The 22200-nt window shown below is 49.0% G+C and overlaps 1 protein-coding gene across 2 annotated transcripts in view; it reads right to left on the reverse strand.

The window, feature by feature from the left end:
* Nucleotides 1–22200, reverse strand: part of UBR2 (ubiquitin protein ligase E3 component n-recognin 2) — a 1610484-nt gene that overhangs the window by 692280 nt on the left and 896004 nt on the right. For both annotated transcript variants that reach the window (XM_078649714.1, XM_078649715.1), the window contains exon 28: nucleotides 19137–19217. In XM_078649714.1, coding sequence (XP_078505840.1) covers nucleotides 19137–19217 — 81 coding nt within the window. The remainder of the gene's footprint in view (nucleotides 1–19136; nucleotides 19218–22200) is intronic.

Genomic DNA, 22200 nt, shown 5'->3' on the forward strand with positions numbered 1-22200 from the left:
CCGTGGCGGGCGCCCCCAAGCTCCCATCAGAGAAGAACAGAGCGAACCCTCAAAAGGAAGCAGCAGCTCCTTCCCACCAAGGCCCTGGTGAAGAACCTCCAAAAGATGATCAGCAGGGAAATGAGAAGCCGGATCACCCATGCGCTGAATTTCCACAGCCGTGGAAACAGCACGAGCGAAGGTCGCACCCGCCTCCGTGGGGCCCAGCGGTGGGAAAAGCAGCTCCTCTGTCGGCGACGGCTGCAAGCTAAGGCGGCCATCCCCTAAGCCAATCGGAGTGGGGAAAGGCCAGGTCCGGAAGGGAGAAAGAGGCGCCGAGGAATGGGGGACCTGTGGTTCTTCTGGTGGAAACCGCAGTGACCTCCAGCACCCTCCTGAGCAGCTGCAGATCCAAGGGGCTCCGCCGAGTCCCACAAGCAAGAGGTGGCCCTCGTCAACACACATAAGGTGTTAAGAGCCCGCAGAGCCCCACTGGCGAGGCGAAAGTATTGTGCCCCCAAGAATCCAGCCAACGGGCCTTCCGTGATGGTGGAGACAATAGTGACGGCAGGGAGGGAAAGGTGGTCCGCAAAAGGGGCCCACTTTCAGAGGGGTGGAGGGAAAGGCACTCCGGGTCACCCGGTCCTGGAAGGTGCTGGTGCAGAAGGTGTTGATGTACCGGACCCCCCGTGGCGGGGCTCCACCAAGCTCCCATCAGAGAAGAACAGAGCGAACCCTCAAAAGGAAGCAGCAGCTCATTCCCTCCAGAGTCCTGGTGAAGAACCTCCAAAAGATGATCAGCAGGGAAATGAGCAGCAGGATCACCCATGTGCTGAATTCCCACAACAATGGAAACAGCGCGAACGAAGGCTGCACCCCCTCCGTGAGGCCCGCGGTGGGAAAAGCAGCTCCTCTGTAGGCGACGGCTGCAAGCTAAGGCGGCCATCCCCTAAGCCAATCGGAGTGGGGAATGGCCAGGTCCGGAAGGGAGAAAGAGGTGCCGAGGAATGGGGGACCTGTGGTTCCTCTGTTGAAAACCGTGCCCGCGGTGATGGTGAGGAGCCGGCCTTGGATGCCGCCGGGGAAAAAGCCATGACGCGGAGGCCCGTCTCCGGCGAGGACGACACCAGCAAGCACCCAACCTCCGGCGCACAGAGATGCTGGGAAAAGAAAAAATTTCCGGATCCAATCTCACGCCTCTGGATAATTCTATGTTAAGGAATCTTTGGCTAGTAGTCTCTATCAGATGTTGAAATCGCCCAGAATCGCCCTGCCCCTGTAGAGCAGCTGCGGCGGTGTTTGCTGACACTTTAAAATAACAAAATGAATATGCTACTTACCAGTATGCATCTGTTCTTGGCATGTAGGGCTTCTGACATTCATATCTATAGCATAGATCCCCGCCTAGTGTTGGGTCCGGATGATTGCACATTGTTGTCCTGGAAGAGTCTTCGAAGTATCACGAGATAGGTGGCTCCTCCCCTGGACTACAGTGCGCATGGGCATCGACTCCATCCCCAGATTGTTTTTAGCCATTGTGGCAAAGATGGAGTGGAACAGTGTGAGCGATGGCCATGCTAAGAGAAAGTGTAAATTCTGCAGCCGCTACAGGCGCCGGGGAGGAGGGCGGGCGATATGAATGTCAGCAGCCCTACATGCCAAGAACAGATGCATACTGGTAAGTAGCATATTCAGTTCGTGGCACGTGGGCTGCTGAATTCATATCTATAGCATAGAATATATAGCAGTCCCTCCATTATCGGCGCCCGCCTGTGCCAGCTGCAGACGTCTGAAAAAGTGTTTTGAGAACAGCCTGCCCTACAGCTGCCTGCTGCTTGGAGTGCACATCTACACAGTAGTGTTTAGTAAATGTGTGTGGGGTAGACCATGTGGCTGCTCAACAAAAGTCTTCCAAAGGGATATTTCCGAGGAAAGCCATGGAGGCCCCCAACTTACGGGTGGAGTGGGGTCTAGGGGGGACTGTTAAAGTGCGCTTAGCTTTTTGATAGCAAATTTGAATACACTTAACAATCCACCTGGCTATACCTGCTTTGGAAATGGGGTTGCCTTTGTGTTGGGCAGAAAAGGCAACAAAGAGTTGTTTCGTCTTCCTAAAATCTTTGGTTCTATCAATGTAGTACATTAAAGCACGTTTGACGTCCAGAGTGTGGAGCATTCTTTCAGCCACCGTCTCTGGATTTTGGAAGAACACGGGCAGTTCAATAGTTTGATTGACATGGAACTGTGAAACCACCTTAGGAAGAAATTTAGGGTTAGTGCGCAGCACCACCCGGTTGGAGTGAATCTGTATGAAAGGTTCTTGTACCGTGAGCGCCTGGAGCTCACTAACACGTCGCAGTGACGTAATGGCTATTAGGAAAGCTACTTTCCACGTTAGGAATTGAAACTCGCACGAGTGTAGAGGCTCAAAAGGTGGACCCATCAGTCGGGTGAGTACCACATTAAGATTCCACTCAGGAGCAGGAGGGGTCATGGGAGGAATGACACGCTTGAGCCCTTCCAGAAAAGCTTTAATGGCAGGCACTCGGAAAAGGGAGAGATGCTGCCTGTTTTGGAGATAAGCTGCAATGGCGGATAAGTGTTTACGAATGGAGGCATATGCCAGATTGCATTTGTAAAGATGCAGCAGATAACAAATGATGTTGTGCGCGGACGCGTCAAGCGGGTCAATGTTGTGTTCCACGCAATAAATGACAAACTGCTTCCATTTTGCTGCGTAGCATGCTCTGGTGGTGGGCTTTCTCGCCTCCCGTATGATAGCCATGCAGTCAGGAGGCAAGTTGAGGTAGCCAAACTAAGACCTCAGGAGCCAGATCGCCAGGTTGAGCTGTTGCGGATCTGGGTGCTGAATGTCGCCATGGCTCTGCGTCAAAAGTCTGGGTGTGAGGTGCAGCCTTTGATGCGGTAGCACAGAAAGTTCTAGAAACGTGGTGTACCATGGTTGGCGGGCCCACGTTGGAGCAACCAGGATGAGCGTCATAGAGTGTTGCTTTAGCTTTCGTGCCACCAGCGGTATTAGAGGCGCTTGGGGAAAAGCGTACGCAAATTTGCCTGACCAGTTCATCCATATCGCATTGCCCTGCGACTGTGGGTGCGGGAACCTGGCGGCAAAGCTTTGGCATTTGGCGATTTCCCTTGTGGCGAACAGGTCCATCTCTGAATGACCCCACTGCTGGAAGTACGGGTGGAGCACTGATGGATGTATCTCCCACTCGTGCATCTGGTGGCTATACCTGCTGAGCAGATCCGCCATCTGATTGTCCTTGCCTGGGAGGTGTTCCGCCATGAGGAAGATGTTCCTCTGAATGGCCCACTTCCACATGCTCTGAGCCAGATGAGACAACTGTGGAGAGTGTGTACCTCCCTGCTTCTGAATGTAGTACATGGCTGTCATGTTGTCCGTCCGGATCAACACGACTTTGTTGCACAGATGTACCTTGAATGCCTTCATCGCCAGGAAGATTGCCATTAGCTCTAAGTGGTTGATGTGCATCTTCCTTTGCTGTGTTGTCCATAGTCCCTGCACTGTGTAGTGGAGCACATGAGCTCCCCAACCCTGTAGAGAAGCGTCCGTTGTTAGGATGATCTGTGGAACAGGCTCTTGGAACGGTCGGCCTTTGCAAAGGTTGTGTGGATTCCACCAATGCAGAGAGGTGTATGCCCGACTGGTCACCAACACTAGGTCTTTTAACTGGCCGTGAGCCTGATTCCACTGACGTGCCAAGCACTCTTGAAGCGGACGCATATGTAGTCTCGCATGCGGGACTATGAAGATGCAGGAGGCCATCATGCCTATCAACTGCATGAACACTCGTGCTGGAAGCGAGTGTTGTGGTCTGAATTTCTGGATCAGCGACTGAACGCTGTTGATCCTCACAGAATTTGGCTGAGCTGTGGCTGCCAGAGTATCTATTGTTGCGCCCAGATACTGTCGCACATGGGCTGGCTGAAGGTGCGACTTTGGATAATTTAGCGAGAAACCCAGATCGTGAAGAAGGTGAATGGTGTGGGACATGTTGGCAGCGCACTGCTGGGCTGACTTTGCCTGGACAAGCCAGTCGTCCAGATAAGGGTAGACGTGAACGTTTTGTCTCCTGAGGTGCGCTGCCACTGTCGCCAGGCATTTTGTGAACATCCTGGGCGCTGTGGTCACTCCGAAAGGGAGGACCTTGAATTGGTAATGCTGATTCTGAATGGTGAATCTGAGGTATTTTCTGTGTGACGGATGTAGTAGAATGTGAAAATATGCATCTTTTAGATCTAATGTTGCGAGGAAATCCCCTTGATTGAGCAACGGAAGAACCTGCTGCAGCGTGAGCATATGAAAGTGTTCTGAGAGAATGTACTGGTTCAGGGGTCTGAGGTCCAGAATGGGTCGCAGGGACCCGTCCTTCTTTGGGATCAAGAAGTACAGGGAGTATACTCCCGAGCCCTGTTGCTCCACTGGCACAAGCTCGATTGCCCCTTTTTGCAGCATGACGAGCACCTCTTGCTGCAATAAGTGCAAATGCTCTGTTGAGATAGGATGGTGCCTTGGTGGAATGTTGGGTGGAGTGGACGTTAACTCTAGACAATAACCGTACTGTATAAGTTTTCTGACCCACCTGTCTGTGGTGATGGATTTCCAGACCGGCAGGAACTGTTGGAGTCTCCCCCGACAGGTGTGGTATGGTCGGGGGGCAGTGACAAGGCGTCACTGTTTGTTGGTGGCGGAGGATCGGGAGTTGTTGTTTCCACGACCTCTGCCCTTGGTGCTGTTGCCGCGATAGCCGCCTCTACTCTGCTTGTTGTAAGAGGTTTGCGCACCACCTTTCGTGTACTGTGTTTGCTGGGACATCTGGCCTCTGGAAACACCTCTATTGCCTGAGCGACGAAAAGTACTACCCCTGAACTGCTGGGACTGGAGAGCCCCCATGGACTTCGCAGTCTCGGTGTCTTTCTTTATTTTTTCCAGGGTGGTATACACCCCAGGTCCAAATAAGTGATCAGGGTTTACAGGCTGATTGAGGATGGTGGTTTGTATCTCTGGTTTGAACCCGGAGATTCTGAGCCAGGCCTGACGTCTCAACATCACACTTGTGTTAATGGCCCTGGCCGCGGTGTCTGCTGCGTCCAGTGCACATTTAATAGAAGCATTTGAGATGAGCTTCACTTCCTGAATGAGCATCTCCGCTGCCGCCTCATACTCGTCTGGCAAGTGTTGTAACAGGGTCTCAAGTGTATCATAGTGTGCCCTGTCATATCTGGCCAAGAGGGCCTGAGTGTTAGAAATACGCCAGATATTGGCCGCTTGAGCCGCCACCCTCTTCCCTGATGCTTCTAGCACTTTAGACTCTTTGTCAGGGGGAGGAGCATCACCAGTAGTTTGTGAATTCGCCCTCTTCCGGGCATTAGAAACAACTAGAGAGTCCAACGGCAACTGGCACTTGATGTAGGTAGGGTCGCCAGGTGCCGGCCGATACTTTTTTTCAATTCTGGGGTTTATAACCCTGGCACGTGTGGGTTCTTTAAAAATGTCTGCAGCATGTTTCAAAACCCCCTTCAGCATTGGCAGAGTTTTGAGTCTTTTCAGACGTGGAAAAGGTATCAAACAGAAAATCCACTTCAACAGGGTCAGCATGCAGCTGGACTTCGTGATTTTTAGCTGCCCTCTCAATTAGAGCATTAAATGCAGCTGAATCCTCAGTAGGCGAGGTTTTAACAGTATATACTTGAGTGTCTGGGGCAGTTTGCGGATCCCCTGGGTCCCCAGCATCTGTCCATGAGTCATGGTGATCCTCAGGATCAGTGTCAGCAGGGAAGTTGTACTCTTCATCCTCTCCTTCCCCAGCCTCCACATCAGAGTAAGTTGGTGAGGTTGGAGCAGTGTCCTGAGGCCGTGGATAAATAGGTTCAGTCAGAACTGGGGAATCCGTAGAAGCCTTCTTCCTCTTCAAAGGAATTGTGTAGGACTCCATAGGCTGTGCCTGCGTGAACTTTCGTTTGTAGATGGAAAGTTTATCGGTGTCGGCGTCGATAAATAGCTCCGACGGCTCCTCCATCAGGGGTTGTCGGTGTTTTGTGCCTACAACTGCAGGTGGTGGCTGCGGTCCCGTGGACACCTTCTTGAGCGCGTTGTCGACCGTCCTGGGCGCGAACGCCTTCGGCGCCACTTTCGGCGGCAGCGTGAATTGGATCGGCGCCGTCGACTTTGGCGGTTTTGCAGCGTGCTTCGGGGTGGAAGTGACCTTCGGATCGACCGCGGAAGCCTTGTTCCTGATGCGTTGCAACGAGTCCGATACCTGCTTCGTGAAGGATGCGGACGGTTTCGTCGACCCGACAGGTGTTCTCGATCCAGCAGCAAGTGCAGACTCGAGTACGACATTACTTTTGGCCTGGTCCGGGCGACGTGCTGGATCGACAGCCTTTGGAGCTTCAAGTCCTTTGGTTGTGTCGACGGCCTTTGGCGCCGATGGTTTCGGGTCGGCGGCCTTGACAACCTTTTTTGGTGCCCCAGTCTACGGATCGACGCCCTTGTGCGACTTCGGTTCGACGCTCTTGAGCGACTTCACCGGATCGACAACCTTCTTCGGCTGGCCCGACATGTCCGAAGACGTGGAGGCGACCAAAGCGACAGGCGTCTTCTGTGTCGACTGCGCCTCTATCACTTTCGGTTTGGTCGAGACCGAAGCTTTCACTTTCGGTTTCGATTTCACCAATGGCGGCTCTGTAGGAGGGACCGTAGCCGGGCCCGTAGGCGAGACCGTGGATCCAGGTGCAAGATCTTGGGTAAGGCCATGTGGCGATCCCTCGACCTGAGCCTTAGTGATTGTTCGAACGGGGCATAGCTCTTCGACTGAGCTATCTTCCGTGGCCCCATAGGCCTCATTGTCGTCTCCTACCTCGTCGACGACGTCTTCTGTATCGAGCATTTCTACGTCTGCGTCGTAGTTTGAGTCGATCTCCGCCGCTGGAGTTGAAATCGGCTCCCGATCTTCCTGCTCGTCTGCTTCTTCCCCCTCGAAAATGTTCAACAGGGCAGGGGCCGTCAGCTGGGCCTCCTGGCGCGCCATGCGCCGAAGTCGAATCGTCTTCTTGGAGCGAAAACGGGAACAAGCCATACAGTTGGCTTCATCGTGATCCAGCGACAGGCACTTGTTGCACACCGGGTGGACATCGATGTGGGGATACTTTGAGTTGCACACGGGGCATCTCTTGAACGGGCTCCGTTCCATGATGATTCGTCGAAGTCTGGCTGCGTTGACTAGGCCTCAAGCACCGAAAACCCACGCGGGTCCTCCGGATGTCCGACTCAGGAACTGAGCCGGAACAGAGCTGGGCACCGAACGCAAACAATACCGACGATATAGGAAAGGCCTTCGGGCCTAAAGAAAGTTTCTATCGATTCCGATCTTGAGTGATCAAATATGCATCCGAACCCAATGGCGGAAAAAAACAATCTGGGGATGGAGTTGATGCCCATGCGCACTGTAGTCCAGGGGAGGAGCCACCTATCTCGTGATACTTCGAAGACTCTTCCAGGACAACTATGTGCAATCATCCGGACCCAACACTAGGCGGCGATCTATGCTATAGATATGAATTCAGCAGCCCACATGCCTCGAACACATAGGTACGATGTCTGCAAGGTCCACGGGCCGCAAAGGAAGGCTTGCCGGGCCGCTGGCGGCCAGCGGGCTGTACTATGATTACCCGTGTACTAAAATGTGCAGCGGTGACTTTCAAACTGACTCACTTCAGTTGGCGTCCTCGGACTGTAGCAGTAGCCTGCTACTGCATCAGCTGGGTACCCTTACATCCGGTCTGCTACTTCCATACAACTTTCCACATCTTATGGATAGAACTCGCCGTAGGAACTCGTCGGATAAGTACATTCACAGGGGATGGTTTGAAATCAGCAGATTGGTATGTCAAATCAAGTAATTATTTCTTGTAAATGCTCCAAGAAACTGTGTTTGATTAAATAAAATCTTTACAATGGAAAAACATAATTAAAAAAAAACATTTTGACATTACAATATTACACAAGGCAAAAGATGCCATATTAAATTGTTTATGATTTTTCAAAACTACATGCGTTATCTGTAAAAAGTGTGTGCCAAGGGGCGCAGAAGCTGCATTACTAAAAGGGAGCAGCAATGCCATTAAAACAGTAAAAAATACGGAATTTGCAGAAGTCCAGGGAAGTCCAACTGTCCAATCCACTCACTTTAAGACTATCAAGACGGGTGGTGAGCTCTACGTAAAAAAGGATATGATCTCTAGTGTCTCAGAGCACTGCGATCAGTTATGCAGCCGGTAAACCGCACATTGCAGCTAACAGGTTGGGACAGACAAAAGAAAGGCGACTGACCGTCATTTATGAGAAAGAAATAACCAAGTGCATTAAAAAACAGGAATGTTATTACTTGCACTCCCACTGCGTTAAAGTTTTTACCACTCTTGGAACAAACTTGGTGAACCGGATATTGAGCATCAGGTTCTCTGGATTCATGGCTGCTATGATGCGCCTTGGCGGCAGGGGAGAACGGCGAGTTTTTTCATTCGCCCCATAGCAGCATCCTTCGATTGTTAAGTAAAGCGGGACAAACACATGCCAGGTGTCTATCAACTCCGAGGTGCACCCACACCCCCTGCACACTGTATTGTCATTTTAGCTGCGCAAATGTAGTAGATGGTGCAAAATCAGCCATTCACCCCTCCTGAGTGCCAAAAATCTTTTTTTCCATACTACTGCATAGGTGTATGATGTACAAGTTACTTACCTTCGGTAACGATGTATCTGGTAGAGACGATTCTAGCCGCAGATTCCTTAACGTAGAATTATCCCCAGACGTGAGACTGGATCCGGATTTTTTTTTGCCACAGCATCCCTGCACACCGGGGGCGGCACCACGCGACTCCGCCCTGACGCTGTCCGCAGACGTGATGTCAGCAAGGTCACATTTTTCTTCAGAGAACCTTTCCACGCCACAACGCGGAGCAATCACAAACAAAACTGTGAGAGTATGGGAACAATGTGCGAAAAAAAATCTGTGAAACTTTAAGGGAAGAAGCGAATGGTGAAGAACACCACCATTAGTGACGGTGTCAAGCAGTGTGTGACTGAAAAACATGGAAGGTAAAGAAGAGAGCACCGCTTCTGAGAAGCAACCCTGCAAAGCGAAGAACATATCCACCCTGGAGGCAGAAAGCAGGTGAAAAATGTCATAACAGACTACAGAACGTCTGCAACCATACTCTATAACAGTGAAGGGCAACAAATCTGGAACAGATGAGTAACGATAAATACTCCAAGACTGTGGCACAGCCAAGAGACCCCAACCCAGAGGACTGCAGGGGAGTCAGATGAAAAAAAAAAGAAAAGATAATGAGTAGGCCCCACACTGGAATAACCAGTGTGTAGGGATGCAGAAGTACACATGAACCTACCGTCCAAGTACCAGAAAGGAAGGGGCGGAACAAATAAACAGAACGAAGCAAGAAGTGAAAGAGAACACTCGCAGAAGACAAAGCCACCCGGAGGGAGGCGAGTGCAGAAGACCAAACTGCAGGTCCTCAGGAGAACACACACAGCGAAGGAAAGAGCTGAACGGGCATCAGCCCCGAGGCATCAGACAAGGCAGGAACGGCCCCACAGCCAAGAAGCGCATACGTGAGAAGGAAGACACAGTTGCGCAAAGCTCCAGCAGAGCAAGAGACAGGAGCACACTGGTACACGCCGAGGACCACGGAGGTGGACCATAACGACCATGCGTGCGCAGCAGGCAGTTGGTACATACTATGAAGTAGTGTGCCCAGAACAAGCCGAGCGCAAGACTAAGACAGAGGCAAGGGAACCAGAGAACAAGCCCCAAAGAAGGACCGTCCCAGTGGCACAACCCGGCCCACGAAGAAAAGTGGGAGCGGCCAAAAGAAAAAGAGGAGAAGCGAGAAATGTGTAGCACAGACCTAAAGCCGTCATCCAGAACACAGGAAAACACCAGGAATATCCTAGCCCCCTGGAATACAAGGTAGGGGACCAGGCCGAAACGTAAGATAATAAGGTGGAAACACCAAGACACAACGCCGAACACGGCATGACAAAAGGCGGTCTGGCGATCCAGAGGCTGAAGAGGGAAGGCAAAACACACAGAAGCAGATATACTGCAGAAACAAAGGGCAAAGCGTACGACAGGCAAGCCCTGTTGAAGAAGTATAGAAACACCATTGGATACTGAGCAGGACAGGTCCTGGAGCAGCGCAAGCTGTGCTAAGGCAGCAGAAAAAAGACTGCACCAAGCGGTATACAGTGACGCCAGGAAACGCGAGGAACCCGAGAAGGTTTCCACACCCGCCCAGCATAGGACAGAGCTATACAATAGCCAACAAGTACCCCACCTAGGGTATGACACGTCCCAAAATAAAAAGGGGAACAACTCTTAGGGAAACCAGCAGCAGAGGTCAAGAACATATGGGGTATCATCACAGACAGCTTACGAATCAGCCCAAAAAAAATACACAGATGGTCCAACCTGAGGACCTATACGGCTTCACTAAGAGCCACACACACCACAAAAGCCGAAGGCCTGTACCAGCAGCCAAAAATACAGAGGGGCCAGCTTAAGGACCCTGAAGGCATTCCCAGCCACACACAGCACACAGAGAGGCCAACCGAAACACTAGGCCCAAAGAGAAAGGTGGGATAAAAGCCTCCCATAAGACACCTGGGGACCGACAAGCCGAAGCTTACGGAGGAGGACGGAGCCCCGCAAGGAGTCGCTGAATAGCGGAGTCCACGTGGGTGTTAAATAAAATAATCCCATGAAAGGGCAGGTCAACAAGACGCTCCCGAATATTCTCGGTAAGGACGCTATCTCGCAACCAAGCATGGCGGCGGAGGGCCACAGAACTCGCCACAGCGCGGGCGAGAGAATCAGAGACATCCAAGACCGAACGGAGGATAAATGCAGTGAACTCCCGACCATCCAGCAAATGGTGTCGCAGATCAGCGCGGACACGTTCGTGGGAGGTGCGAGAGAGAAGGGACTCTGTGGAATCCCATAGGTCAGATGTAGCCCTGTGTGTTGAGCGCACGAAGAGCAGCACTAGTGGAAGCGAAAATGTTACGCCCCCAGGAGTACAACCAACGGGCCTTCCGTGATGGAGGGAGCAACACTGAAGGCAAGGAAGGGAAAGCAGTCTGCAGGACAGGGCCCTGGGCAAAAGGTTGGGGAAAAACGGCAGACTGGATCGTGCGGGGCAGGACGGTGGCTGTGGTGAGCGGCTGAGGCACCGGATCCCCCGTAGCAGGACGCCCCCAGAAGAGAGTTGTGGAGCGAAGCTTCAGATGAAAGAAGTGGCACCCCTCCACCAGAGCCCTGGTGGAAAACCTACAACAAGTGGTCCGTTGGGAGTGGAGCTACTAGGTTGCCCATTTGCAAAATGCTGGTGGCCGTGGAGATGGCCCGGACAAAGGCCACACTCGCCTCCGTAGGGGAGAGAGCAACTCTTCCGTGGGCGAAGGCTGCAACTAAGACGCCCATCCCCATGCCCTGCTGGAGGAGGAAACGGCCAGCCCCTGTAGGATGGAGGACCCATGGACAAGTGAGGGGTCTGAGGGATCTCCGGAGAAGCCTGCGTGGCAACCAACTGATAGGTGCGGAAGAGCGGGTCTGGAAGCTGTGGAAGCAGAGATGGCATAGAACCCGCTCCGGATGTCGCCGGGGAAAAGGCAACAATGTGGCGTCCAGTATCCGGTGACGAGGAGACAAGGAGATGAGAATCCTCCGGAGAGGAAGAGACGTCCGGAGAAGAGTCGATGATACGACGCCGGGACGGCGCTGGGGAATCCACCATGGGACCGGTGTGTCCTCAATCGGCGCCGAAGTGTCCACCAGGGGTGCCAACTCGACCTCAACCACCACGTGCCTCATAGGAGAAAGGGGCGGGATTGGAGCCGAAGCGGCCAATGAACAGCGCCGAAAAGGTGCCGGCTCGACCTCCAAGGAGGCAGTCGCCTGCGCAGAGAACCGAGAAGGACTCGGGGAGGGTCCCTGGCTCCCAGCCTGCCCCCACTGCACCACCAGGGCTGGGGAGGAAAGCTGTCGGCACCGGAAAGGCATCGGATTGGCCTCTGCTAAGACAGCCACCTGCCCAGGGGACCGAGGGGGACGAGCCGTGAGTCCCGGTGACCTCCTGCAATACCACAGGGAACCCCGCGGGATTTTGCAGTGAGGCAGGGACGCTGTGGGTCGAAGAGGGAAACCCCGTAGGGCCGCACCTCGTCGAGACCACACTTCCAAAACCTGAAGGCGAATGCGTCGGGGGCGAATCGGCCGGCGTGTCCGCGGATAGGCCTTACGCATGGCGAGGGATCCGCAGACGTCTCAGGAAGAGGAGGGGGGCCCAAAGAAACCTGCAGAGCCGTAGCGAAGGCCTTCATTTGGGCCCTTGTCGCCCCAATGCCAGGAAACAGCGGATATGGTGAAGACGGATGAGGGCGCACGTCCCGAGAGGAACCGACACCCTCTGCAGAACAAGGACAAGGCCTCGGTGACAAGCTGCAAGACTTACCGGTGGGCGAGCGACGCCCGTGGGGCATCGGTGAAGGGCGATGCCGCAGCCGGAATCGGCGGCTTCGGGCACTTATCCGAGGCAGGGGACAGACGCGGTGACGAGGCCCATCTGGACAAGCGGGCCGAAAGCAATTTCATCCGGCGCTCCCGCCAGACTTCGGCTTGAGATGCTGACAAGCGTTGCAGTCCGTGGAATCATGGTGCTCGCCCAAACATCACATACAAATAGGGTGAGGGTCCGTCACCGACAATTGACGCGTACAAGAAGCACACGTCTTGAAACCCAAAGGCATTGCACACTGTTCCCATGCAAAGGCGTTAAAGGAGGCCTGAAAACAGGGCAAGGGAACACACTCCAGATCCCCGTTGCACGCGGAAAAGAAGGAAACTGTCGGCAGCGCGCCGGGGTGGGACTTATGTGACCTCGCTGACGTCACGTCCGTGGACAGCATCAAGGTGGAGTTGCGTGGTGCCGCCCCCAGGTGCGCAGGAATGCTATGGCAAAAAAAATCTGGATCCAGTCTAACGCCTGGGGATAATTCTACGTTAAGGAATCAGCAGCTAGTAGTCTTTATCAGATAGGTGTGGCACCGCGATAAAACCATCTAGGCATGTTTGCATTTTGCTAGTTGTGCCCTGTCGGAGTGAAAAGACCAGGACCGGACTTTTTTACGTTTTAATGGTCTGTTGGGGTGGGTTAGTTCCCCAGATTTTGGTTGCGTCGAGCATTTGCAATGAGTGGTTTAGACAATGATGATGTTTTTGTCCCACTTGGCTGGATGATATTTCTTGCCACAGCATAGCCTCCAGGCTTCCTTCACTTGAGGTATGACGTTTGTTACACAGCTTGGTGAAAGTGCTGGCCCCCTCTCCTTGATAGTCAAGAAGCCCGAACTCAAGTCTTAACCGAGCTGGGGATGAAGATTTCGGTAGACACCATACTCGCTTGAAAATTCTTGTTATTTTTTTGCTTACCATATGGGAATCTTTCCCCAGCATAATTAATCTCCTGGCCATATGATATGTAATTTGAAGTTTTGGCTTTTATAACAGTTTAGAGAGGGGTCAAACTTGGGCCAGATAACTGCCTCAGGAGCTTCGTTAGTGCTGCCTCAATTGACAAAGCATTGGCCCGACCACTTCCTTTTGTTTGTTTCAACGTTTTTCACATCGCCATGTGATTTGTGTTCTCCGCTGAATATTAAAGCAATGCTTAGTTTTCGTTTACAAAAGAGTGCCGTCAGCGCTGCTACACGCTCGCAGCACATCTGTCGCCTAGCAACCATTTGGGGCGCGGTCGGGAGCAACTGAATACTTGAGGTTCTACGTCATTACACACAGTAACGGAGGAGGTCTGCATATGCATTATGTTATCATGGTATACGTTGACAACATTTAATTGCTAACGATTTCACTCGAAACAACAACTGTGCATCATCACAACAGTAGCAATTATTTGCAGAGCCCTTGGACTATTCTGACCTCACAGAGTCAGCAGCACCACATTGTAAGTGGTGTGTACTATAAACACATAAATCGACACAACAGTAACTTTTCTTTTTCATGTATGATCAGATTCAAAACGTTTCTTACGTTTGTAATATGTAAAGCATTCAAAGATTAAGATAGGAGCATAGGCATTGAAAACGAACGATAAAATATTAAGTGCCAAGAGTTTATGCATTTTAAACTAACATTCAATCCATCAAGTGTCGCAGTACCACATTCGCTGTTCAATTACAAAGCACTCCGAGTCCGGGTTTTACCAACGTCCAGATTCCTTGTTCACGTAAGTGCTAGCACGGCATTACTTCAATGAGCACTGCCCTTCAGGAAGCAACAATCGACCTACGCAGTATGGCCTAGAACAGGAAACCCAATACGGATTGATGCATGCAGGTGGAGAGTAGAGGATGGGGGCGTTGGAACGAAACTAGGGGCATGTCAGAGGTGGATAGTGCAGGCACTATCTGGGAGGCATTTAAAGTTACAATTAGCGAAGTGTGTATGGGTGCGCAGGCTGGTGTGTTGAGAGATCTCAGGCACAGAATAAGAACTCTAGCAGATAAAATGTGCTTATTAGAACGTGAATATAAGCGATGCAAAACATCTGCTGTATTGGCCCAGATTAGGGAGTTGGTCTCTCTGCATAACCAGACTACAGCTCAGGAGATACTGCATCATGGGGAAGGCGGAAGGCCTAGTCGATCGCTGGCACATAGGCTGTCAGCCCCTAGGGGGACAGGAGCGCATTACTGAATTACTAGATCATGACAACATTGTTAAATATTCCACATCTGAAATTAGTACAGTATTAATTGGTTTTATTCAAAATTATATGGGCCTAGACATGAGGCATCTGAGGCTGATAACAATGCCTACTTAGACGATATAGCGCTGGGATGGCTGTCCAATGGGTACCGTAAATATCTGGTTCAACCGTTTGATGAGGCTGATGTGAAAGAAGCTATCAGGTCCCTACCTACCTGTAAAGTGTCTGGGCTGGACGGCCTCCCCAGCGAGTTTTATAAAGCTTATATCGATGAGTTTGCCCCACAATTACTAAAAGTTTTTGCAGAAGCCTACAAAACTGGAACACTTCCCCGACCCTCAGGGAAGCTTTGATAGTTACACTCCTGAAACCTGAAAAATCAGCTAATCAATGTGATTCTTATAGACTGCTCTCCCTCATAAACTTAGATACTAAAATGCTAGCCAAAATGATAGCAGCTAGGCTACAACCTCTGGTGCCAGAGGGAATTGGCACCAAAAAAGATGTTTTGATAGCGAGCAACTATAGAGGACAGTTGCGCAGCTGTTCAAACGGTGTTCACATCAAGAAAGTAAGGACCAAATTAAGGTCTCATTGTGGCATAAAAAAAGGGGGAAACAAGTAGTTTAACCCCTTCTAAAATCTCTGCACCAGAGGCGACTTAAAAAGTGAAGGCTGATCTGGCAACCAAAGAAAAGCAGAGAGGGCTGTAAGGTAACCCTTCAAGGTGCCCAAAGCAGAGCCCTGCTGGGCCAAAGAGAGGATAAACAGGAGAATATCTGCCAGAGAAGCAAATAAGGGGTCAATAGACCGTTCTGTACAATATTTACAACATTTGTTCCATCGGCAGGCGTATAGTGGACAAAGGACAAGATCTTCGTCCTCACCGCATCCTCTGCACAGTGGGCCTGCATCATTGGTGAGCTGCTCGAGGTCCTCTTGCGACTCCTGTGCCTTCGGCCTGTTGGTCCTCTTGAGGGTCTTCTGTGCTTCAGTGGGCTCCCTGCTTTGTCAGGCCTGCTCTGACTCTCCTGCAATTGGTGAATCCATTGGACGTTTGCTGGTCCCAACATTGTACCCTTTTCATTTACCACATCTGTTGCTGCTGTAAAGGCTTGTTGGTGCTCCAGCTGGACACCGACCCCCTGGTTCTTGACTTCCAACATGGGACTGCTTGTGAACGGCTCCTGGTCTTCCACAGCGTTGCCTGGTCCTCACAGCTGCAACGACAAGGTCACCGTCATCACTCCTGCATCTTCCGTCATCTGTTGTCATTGCTCCTCCGTACCTCCTGGTCACCTCTGCATGGTAGAGACTCTGATCCCTCTGCTTGCAGGTTCTTCTCGTCAAGAATCTACTCTTGGATTCCACCAGACTCTTCCACCTTCTTAGCCAATGGCATCTTTCCTGAAGTCCTCCATTGTGGTCTATGGCAGTTTCCGACATCACTTCACACCTATGCATCCGGCTTCCCTGGTGTAGGTATCCTGGTTCCTGCGGTATCCACGGGTAGGGTAGCTCTACAACCTTCTGTCTTCCACAGGTTTCTTCAGGGTCCACTAGAAAAGATCCTTCTTAAAAGCTTCAACTGCGACTTTCTCATTGACTTGTATTGAGCACGCAGCTGTGTTTCCACTCTGCACATAGCCTTTGTGGGATTCCTGGTGTTCCCAGCTCTTCTGAGTTGTTTGGTCCATGTCCAAACTTCGGTCACAGTTCGCCTTTCACTTCTTTAGTATATGGTTTGCTCTCCCCCTGAAGACCACTGAGTATTTGTGCTTAATTACCTGTTTACATTTGTAGTATTGTGTGCATTTGTGTTTATATTTCTAGATAGGAGATATACCAATGTGTTATTGAGTGTGTATAATAAATAGACATATTTGTATAACAACACTGTGCGATTCTTTTTCGTTTAACCTACAGTATATGATTAGATCTGGTGAAACAAGCTGCTTTACACTCCTTGGGACTAATCCTTAAGGCTACTCTCCATAGCTACCACTTAGACAACTTCTATGGTTGTCTACGACCACTAAAATCAACGTAAGGGTAGTCTGGATTAGTGCAAGGTTCTCCACTTAAATAAGTTTGACCCATATATTAAGCCAACCTCCCACAGTGGGCAAATGCAGTTCTAGTGTCTTAGCTGCCCTCCAAGCTATCACTGTACATGAAGCACTTTCCTCTATTGGTGGTCCATGAGGTGGATGAAGATCTGTTACAGGAGATGTATCTAGGCCACTGGCATTCTGCAGGTCTAAATACAGTGCAACATTAGTGTATCTGGAAGGGGGTGTTTAAAATATACATTCATCATCATTAGTGTTGTCGGTGGCCATCTTTGCCTCATGTACTGGGTCAGAATAAGAGCCTTAAAGAGAATAGAGTTTCTATTGGTAGATCCAATCTGGTGCCTCTGGATATTCGAAAGGTGAGGAATCCAAGATTAGAAGCATCCAACAGAACTTGCTCATGTTGATCACAGTCTTTTTAGACTGACGTCCATGTCATCTTATTCAGTAATCTTCAGATTTTTGACAGACCAAGCAGTCTCCTTTCTTCCTTTTCAATTTCAAGCTAGACTTTATTCTTGGGAAGTGCCTTAATCATCTTCGATTTCACTAATAACTTTTATCTCAATTTGATCATATTATTTCTCTGCCATTTTACACATTTATAGATGACACACAAATTATTCTTAGTCTAGAATGGCCATTTGGCCTCTCTCAATTGAACAACCAAAAAAAGCTCAAAACTGAACTAGACTAAAGTGACATTGAAAAATACTCACATGCTTGGCAGTTTGGGCTGGACTGTTCCCATGAGGCACAGGGTCAAGACTGATTTGCATATGGCCAGGACTAAACTGGGTTGGCATGGTGAGCACAAGAATGAAGGATGTAATCCAGATCTCTGGACTGGGGGTGAATGTTTTGATTTGTTCTGCATTCCGTCAATCAACCGTGTCTCTTTTGCTCACACGCAATTTACAGCACCCTTTTAACCTTCATATAAGTGCTGTGGCCAGTGGCCGCTTCTGTAAGTGAAGATACTTAAGGAAGTGTACCTATTGCCTTCTGACATTAGGACTTTGTGGCAAAGGCAACATTTTTCAACTGCTTATATTAGTGCATTAGCCTGGTGTTCACAAGAATCTGGTGCAAGGCTTATTTGCTTGCTGTGAAAAACTGAGGCATAATTGAAAGCAAGTTTGAAACTTCAGCATACTTTCAGAAATGAACCAATGTAAGAGGTATAAAACTGGTTTTGGAATGAAAAAAGGTGGAATAGAAGCAGCGACAGCAGATGTCCTCACAACATCCATAAAGGAAAATAGTCCAGAAAAACAAAATCGATGGAAAAGATTAATCAGGTAGCATACATGATGGCGTGACCGATTATCCAACTGGGATAAGAGGAACCGTAGATGTACACATGCTCTGGTCAGTGGCGAACGGCACGGATCGGGGTGGCGAGGTCATGGGGTGGAGGGGAGGAGGAAGGGGAATGTAAAAAAAAAAAAACACTAACCTTATCACCGCATCTTGTATCTCTGCTACGTCTCCTCAGTCAGACTCAGGCTGAGCAGCAACTAGGAAGCACACCCAGGCTACCCCGACCAATCACAACGCGGCTCCACCAGGGAATGGGGGCCTGGGCATGATTTCCATGCAGGCTGTAAAGCAGCTGGCATGGAGAACATGGAAGCATTCATGTGCACTTGAAGTGGGCAAACCACTCTTCCCCAGAGGGCAGAGCAGCCCCGCCCACCCGCAAAGCGGCTGGAAACCATAATATGAAAATAAAAAGTTATTATCATTTTATTTTTTCTTTCGTCACACTGCTTAAAAGCAGTAGGCGACGCTCCTCCGCCTTAGCGAAGGAGCCGCCACTGGCACAACATGAGCTCGGGTGATTGATACAGAAAATGATCTGCAATGCCAGCTCAAGCTTAGACTTTGGCAAAAAAATTAATGAAGGCATGCCGCTAAAGTGCAGAGCATACAAGCGTGTCCTTAAAAAACCTGCATGAGACAACAGTGACAATCAGACTTCCATATAAAACACAATAACATTGGCATATAAATATACTACTCATAGGCCTAAATATATGGGTTACTGCCACTGCGACATCACCTTGTGGAGAGAAAAAGTCTCGTTTGTACAGAAACCCACACAAATTTCGATACTGTTCAAACAACATCTCAATGACGCACAAGGACCCCCTCTTGTGATTATTCAAGTTGCCATCTCATCTGGTTCATCACAATGCATTTTGATAGGAAATAGGCTTTTAATTGTACCTCTTCAAGGGCATTTCCTTCAGTTTCTACCACAGGGCTGATGGAGGAGCGCTCTCTTATTTTCTTAATACTACTGCAGGTCTATGAAGAGAGGAAAAGCAATTTAGCATACTACAAATGTTTACCTAAAACAGTATAATAACAGCAATAAGGTATCAGGACACCTCAAAGATATTTCTAATAAACATAAATCTTTCATTCTTGTGAATTTGGAAGTCATTTATTATTTACTATGTTCATTTCAATCCAATTGAAAAAATTACTTACTTTCAATAACAATCTTTCAGATGCCTACTCTATCTACCTGAAGATTCCTTACCTGTTAAATATTCTCAGGAGCCAAACCGGATCCAGAAACTTTTCAGAGCTCTCCTACGCCTCCGGGGGTGCTGGCTCCGTCTCGATGCTGGAAATGGTGCCTCAGTCATGTCACTGGAGCTTTATCGCATCCACCCAGATATCAGTTCCCCTTCTAATTTCTTTCCATCCCCCTTAGAGTCAGAGACGAGGAATGACACATCAATCATAACAATGCAGTGCATCAACTAGATGGGAACCTTTTAAAATAGGCCTATTGTAAGGAAACAGGCCATTAGCTGTGTGGCCTGAACAAATAATGGGCCAACATTCGCCCCTTCACTGGGAAGGTAACACCACATTCCACCACTGACTTCAGCAACCATAATCCATCTGCACTTATGATGAGTAATCAAGCATTGTGATCATGTGCTCACCTTATCATTAATTAAGCACTGCACCAATTCAGGGATATGTATAACCATCTGCATTAACAACCATTTTACAAATGCATGGTAAATAAGCTCTTTAAATAAAGAATTGTTTGAAACATTGTGAATAATACTTTTAAACAAATTGTCTAAAGCATTGTGAAAATACTTTTAAATAAAGCATTTTTAAAACATATACCATGTGTCTTTGTCTGCTTTTATAAACCTCCAAGCCTGCCCAAAGGACAAGTTACTTACCTTCAGTAATGCCTTATGGGGTAGAGAAAGGTTCTAGTTACATATTCCTGATCTCAGAATCCTCCTCAAGTGCCAGACTGGATCCGGAAATTTATTCAGCAGTACCTCTGCGTGTCAGTAGAGGGTGTTGTGCAACTCTACAGTGACGTTGTTCCATGAATCTGACATCAACTGAGTCTATATAAGCCCTTCCCAATGCGCTGATGTCAGTTTCTTTTGTGACCATTTACACACGCACCAACGCGGATCCACTTAGAGAAACAGTTTCAGGAAACAGTTTGCCAAAAAGGGAAAAATCTTATATCAACAAATACAGATTGAAAGAACTGTAGTAGAAAGCAAAGAGGGGAACTAGGAGACCCCCATTTTGCTGAGTGGAGAGGATGGGTGGGTCATTAAGGAATCTGCAGTTAGAACCTGTCTCTACCAGCTTAGGTACTATCAAAAGTAAGTAACTTCTCCATCTGATAGAGACATCTAGCCACAGATTTCTTATCTTAGAATCAGATACCCAAGCAATACCATCCTTGGAGGTGGTGCTGCAAACTGACCTCACCAAAGATCCCTAAATAGGAGAATCTGGTCCAAAGGAAAACAAGCATTTGCAATGCAATAGGTCTCACATTTGCGAGAGTTTAAGTTATTGGCATTGTAAATGATAATGCCTTTTATTTGTGTTTTAAAAACCAAGACATAAATAAAAGGCACTGTCATTTACAATGCCAAGAGCTCAAACTGTTGCAAATGCGAGACCTATTGCATTGCTGTAACAGGAATGAAGCAATTCAAACACTCAGCCTAATTAATTGAAAATACAGGAACTATTAAGGAAAAAATGCAGACTCCAACCTGCAGCAACCCAGCTCGGGTCACAAAGAAATATGCCAGGCTAATGAGCACATATTACGCTGTAGCAAACAGATACTTCATCCCCACAGTTTCCCTCTGGACAAGCCACCTCCACTATTGACATCTGCAGCCACGCACAATGCATCTATGGCTACAGAGTGCCCAGGCCTCCTTAAAGTACTTGCACAGGCGTGATTAATTCATCTGAAGCAACACCTTTACTGACAGCATATACATTGTATTAATCTGAGCTACCTGTAAAAACAATCCCAAGATGGAGTCTATCAATCACAGACTGCTCTTTCGTCGTCAGATCACCATTGGCGTAAACAGAAAAGGCGCATTTTGAGCTACTTTCATGTGGCACAAATATCTGAGGGAAATGAGCAGCTGGAGATAGTTACCACCAGTCAGACGGGTTGCACTCGTTCCCCAGGAGATGTTCTCACAAGGCCGCTTTCGAACTGCGAAAAGTCTGACAGTTAAAAACACGAGAGAGCCTTGACGAGCTACATGTCAAGAGACCCTTTAGCACAACATGGCGAGCATGACTTCGCTAGCAAAAAATCACAACACATTATATTGCATGCAGTCCAGATAATTATGTATCGCATGTTAAACTGTAAATTGACGTTCTTGTTACCTGAAAGCCAGAAATAAAGATCTTAAAACAGTCACCTGACCAACAGAATTGCCTTCTTTCAGTGTTCAGCCTTTGCGCTTATTCTTCTGACCCTGTGTACTTGTAACTGTTCTTGTCCTGTGAGTTCTATTTTGATATGTGATTCTGTTTGTATTCCTATTTGGCACATGTACTTCAACTGTTACCTTCCTTTCCCCACAATTGTAAAGCGCTCTGATATCTCTCGGGATCATGTTCGCGCTATATAAAACTTGATAAAGAAAGAAAGAAAGAAATAACGCAGCCTAAATCCAAGTAAAATTATATAATGTTTCCGTATGCTGGCCACCCCTAGATTTAGTGTGTAGTGAGGACAGACTTTAGGCGACGTCATTGTAAGTTTTGCACATATTCTCATCAGTAAACAAAAATGGCATTAAATGGTTACGGAGCGTCTGTTATATGGCGGTATCAACGCACCACAAACAAGCGTAGATACATTACCACACAGCTACAGAAGAGCGGGCAACGTTAGGCCTACACTGCTCACAAGTATAATCAAGATTTAAAGCCTGTTCCCTGACAACAGCAATAGAGACTGTTGTAT

This window comes from Lissotriton helveticus, chromosome 6, assembly GCF_964261635.1.
Source record: "Lissotriton helveticus chromosome 6, aLisHel1.1, whole genome shotgun sequence".
NCBI lineage: Eukaryota > Metazoa > Chordata > Amphibia > Caudata > Salamandridae > Lissotriton > Lissotriton helveticus.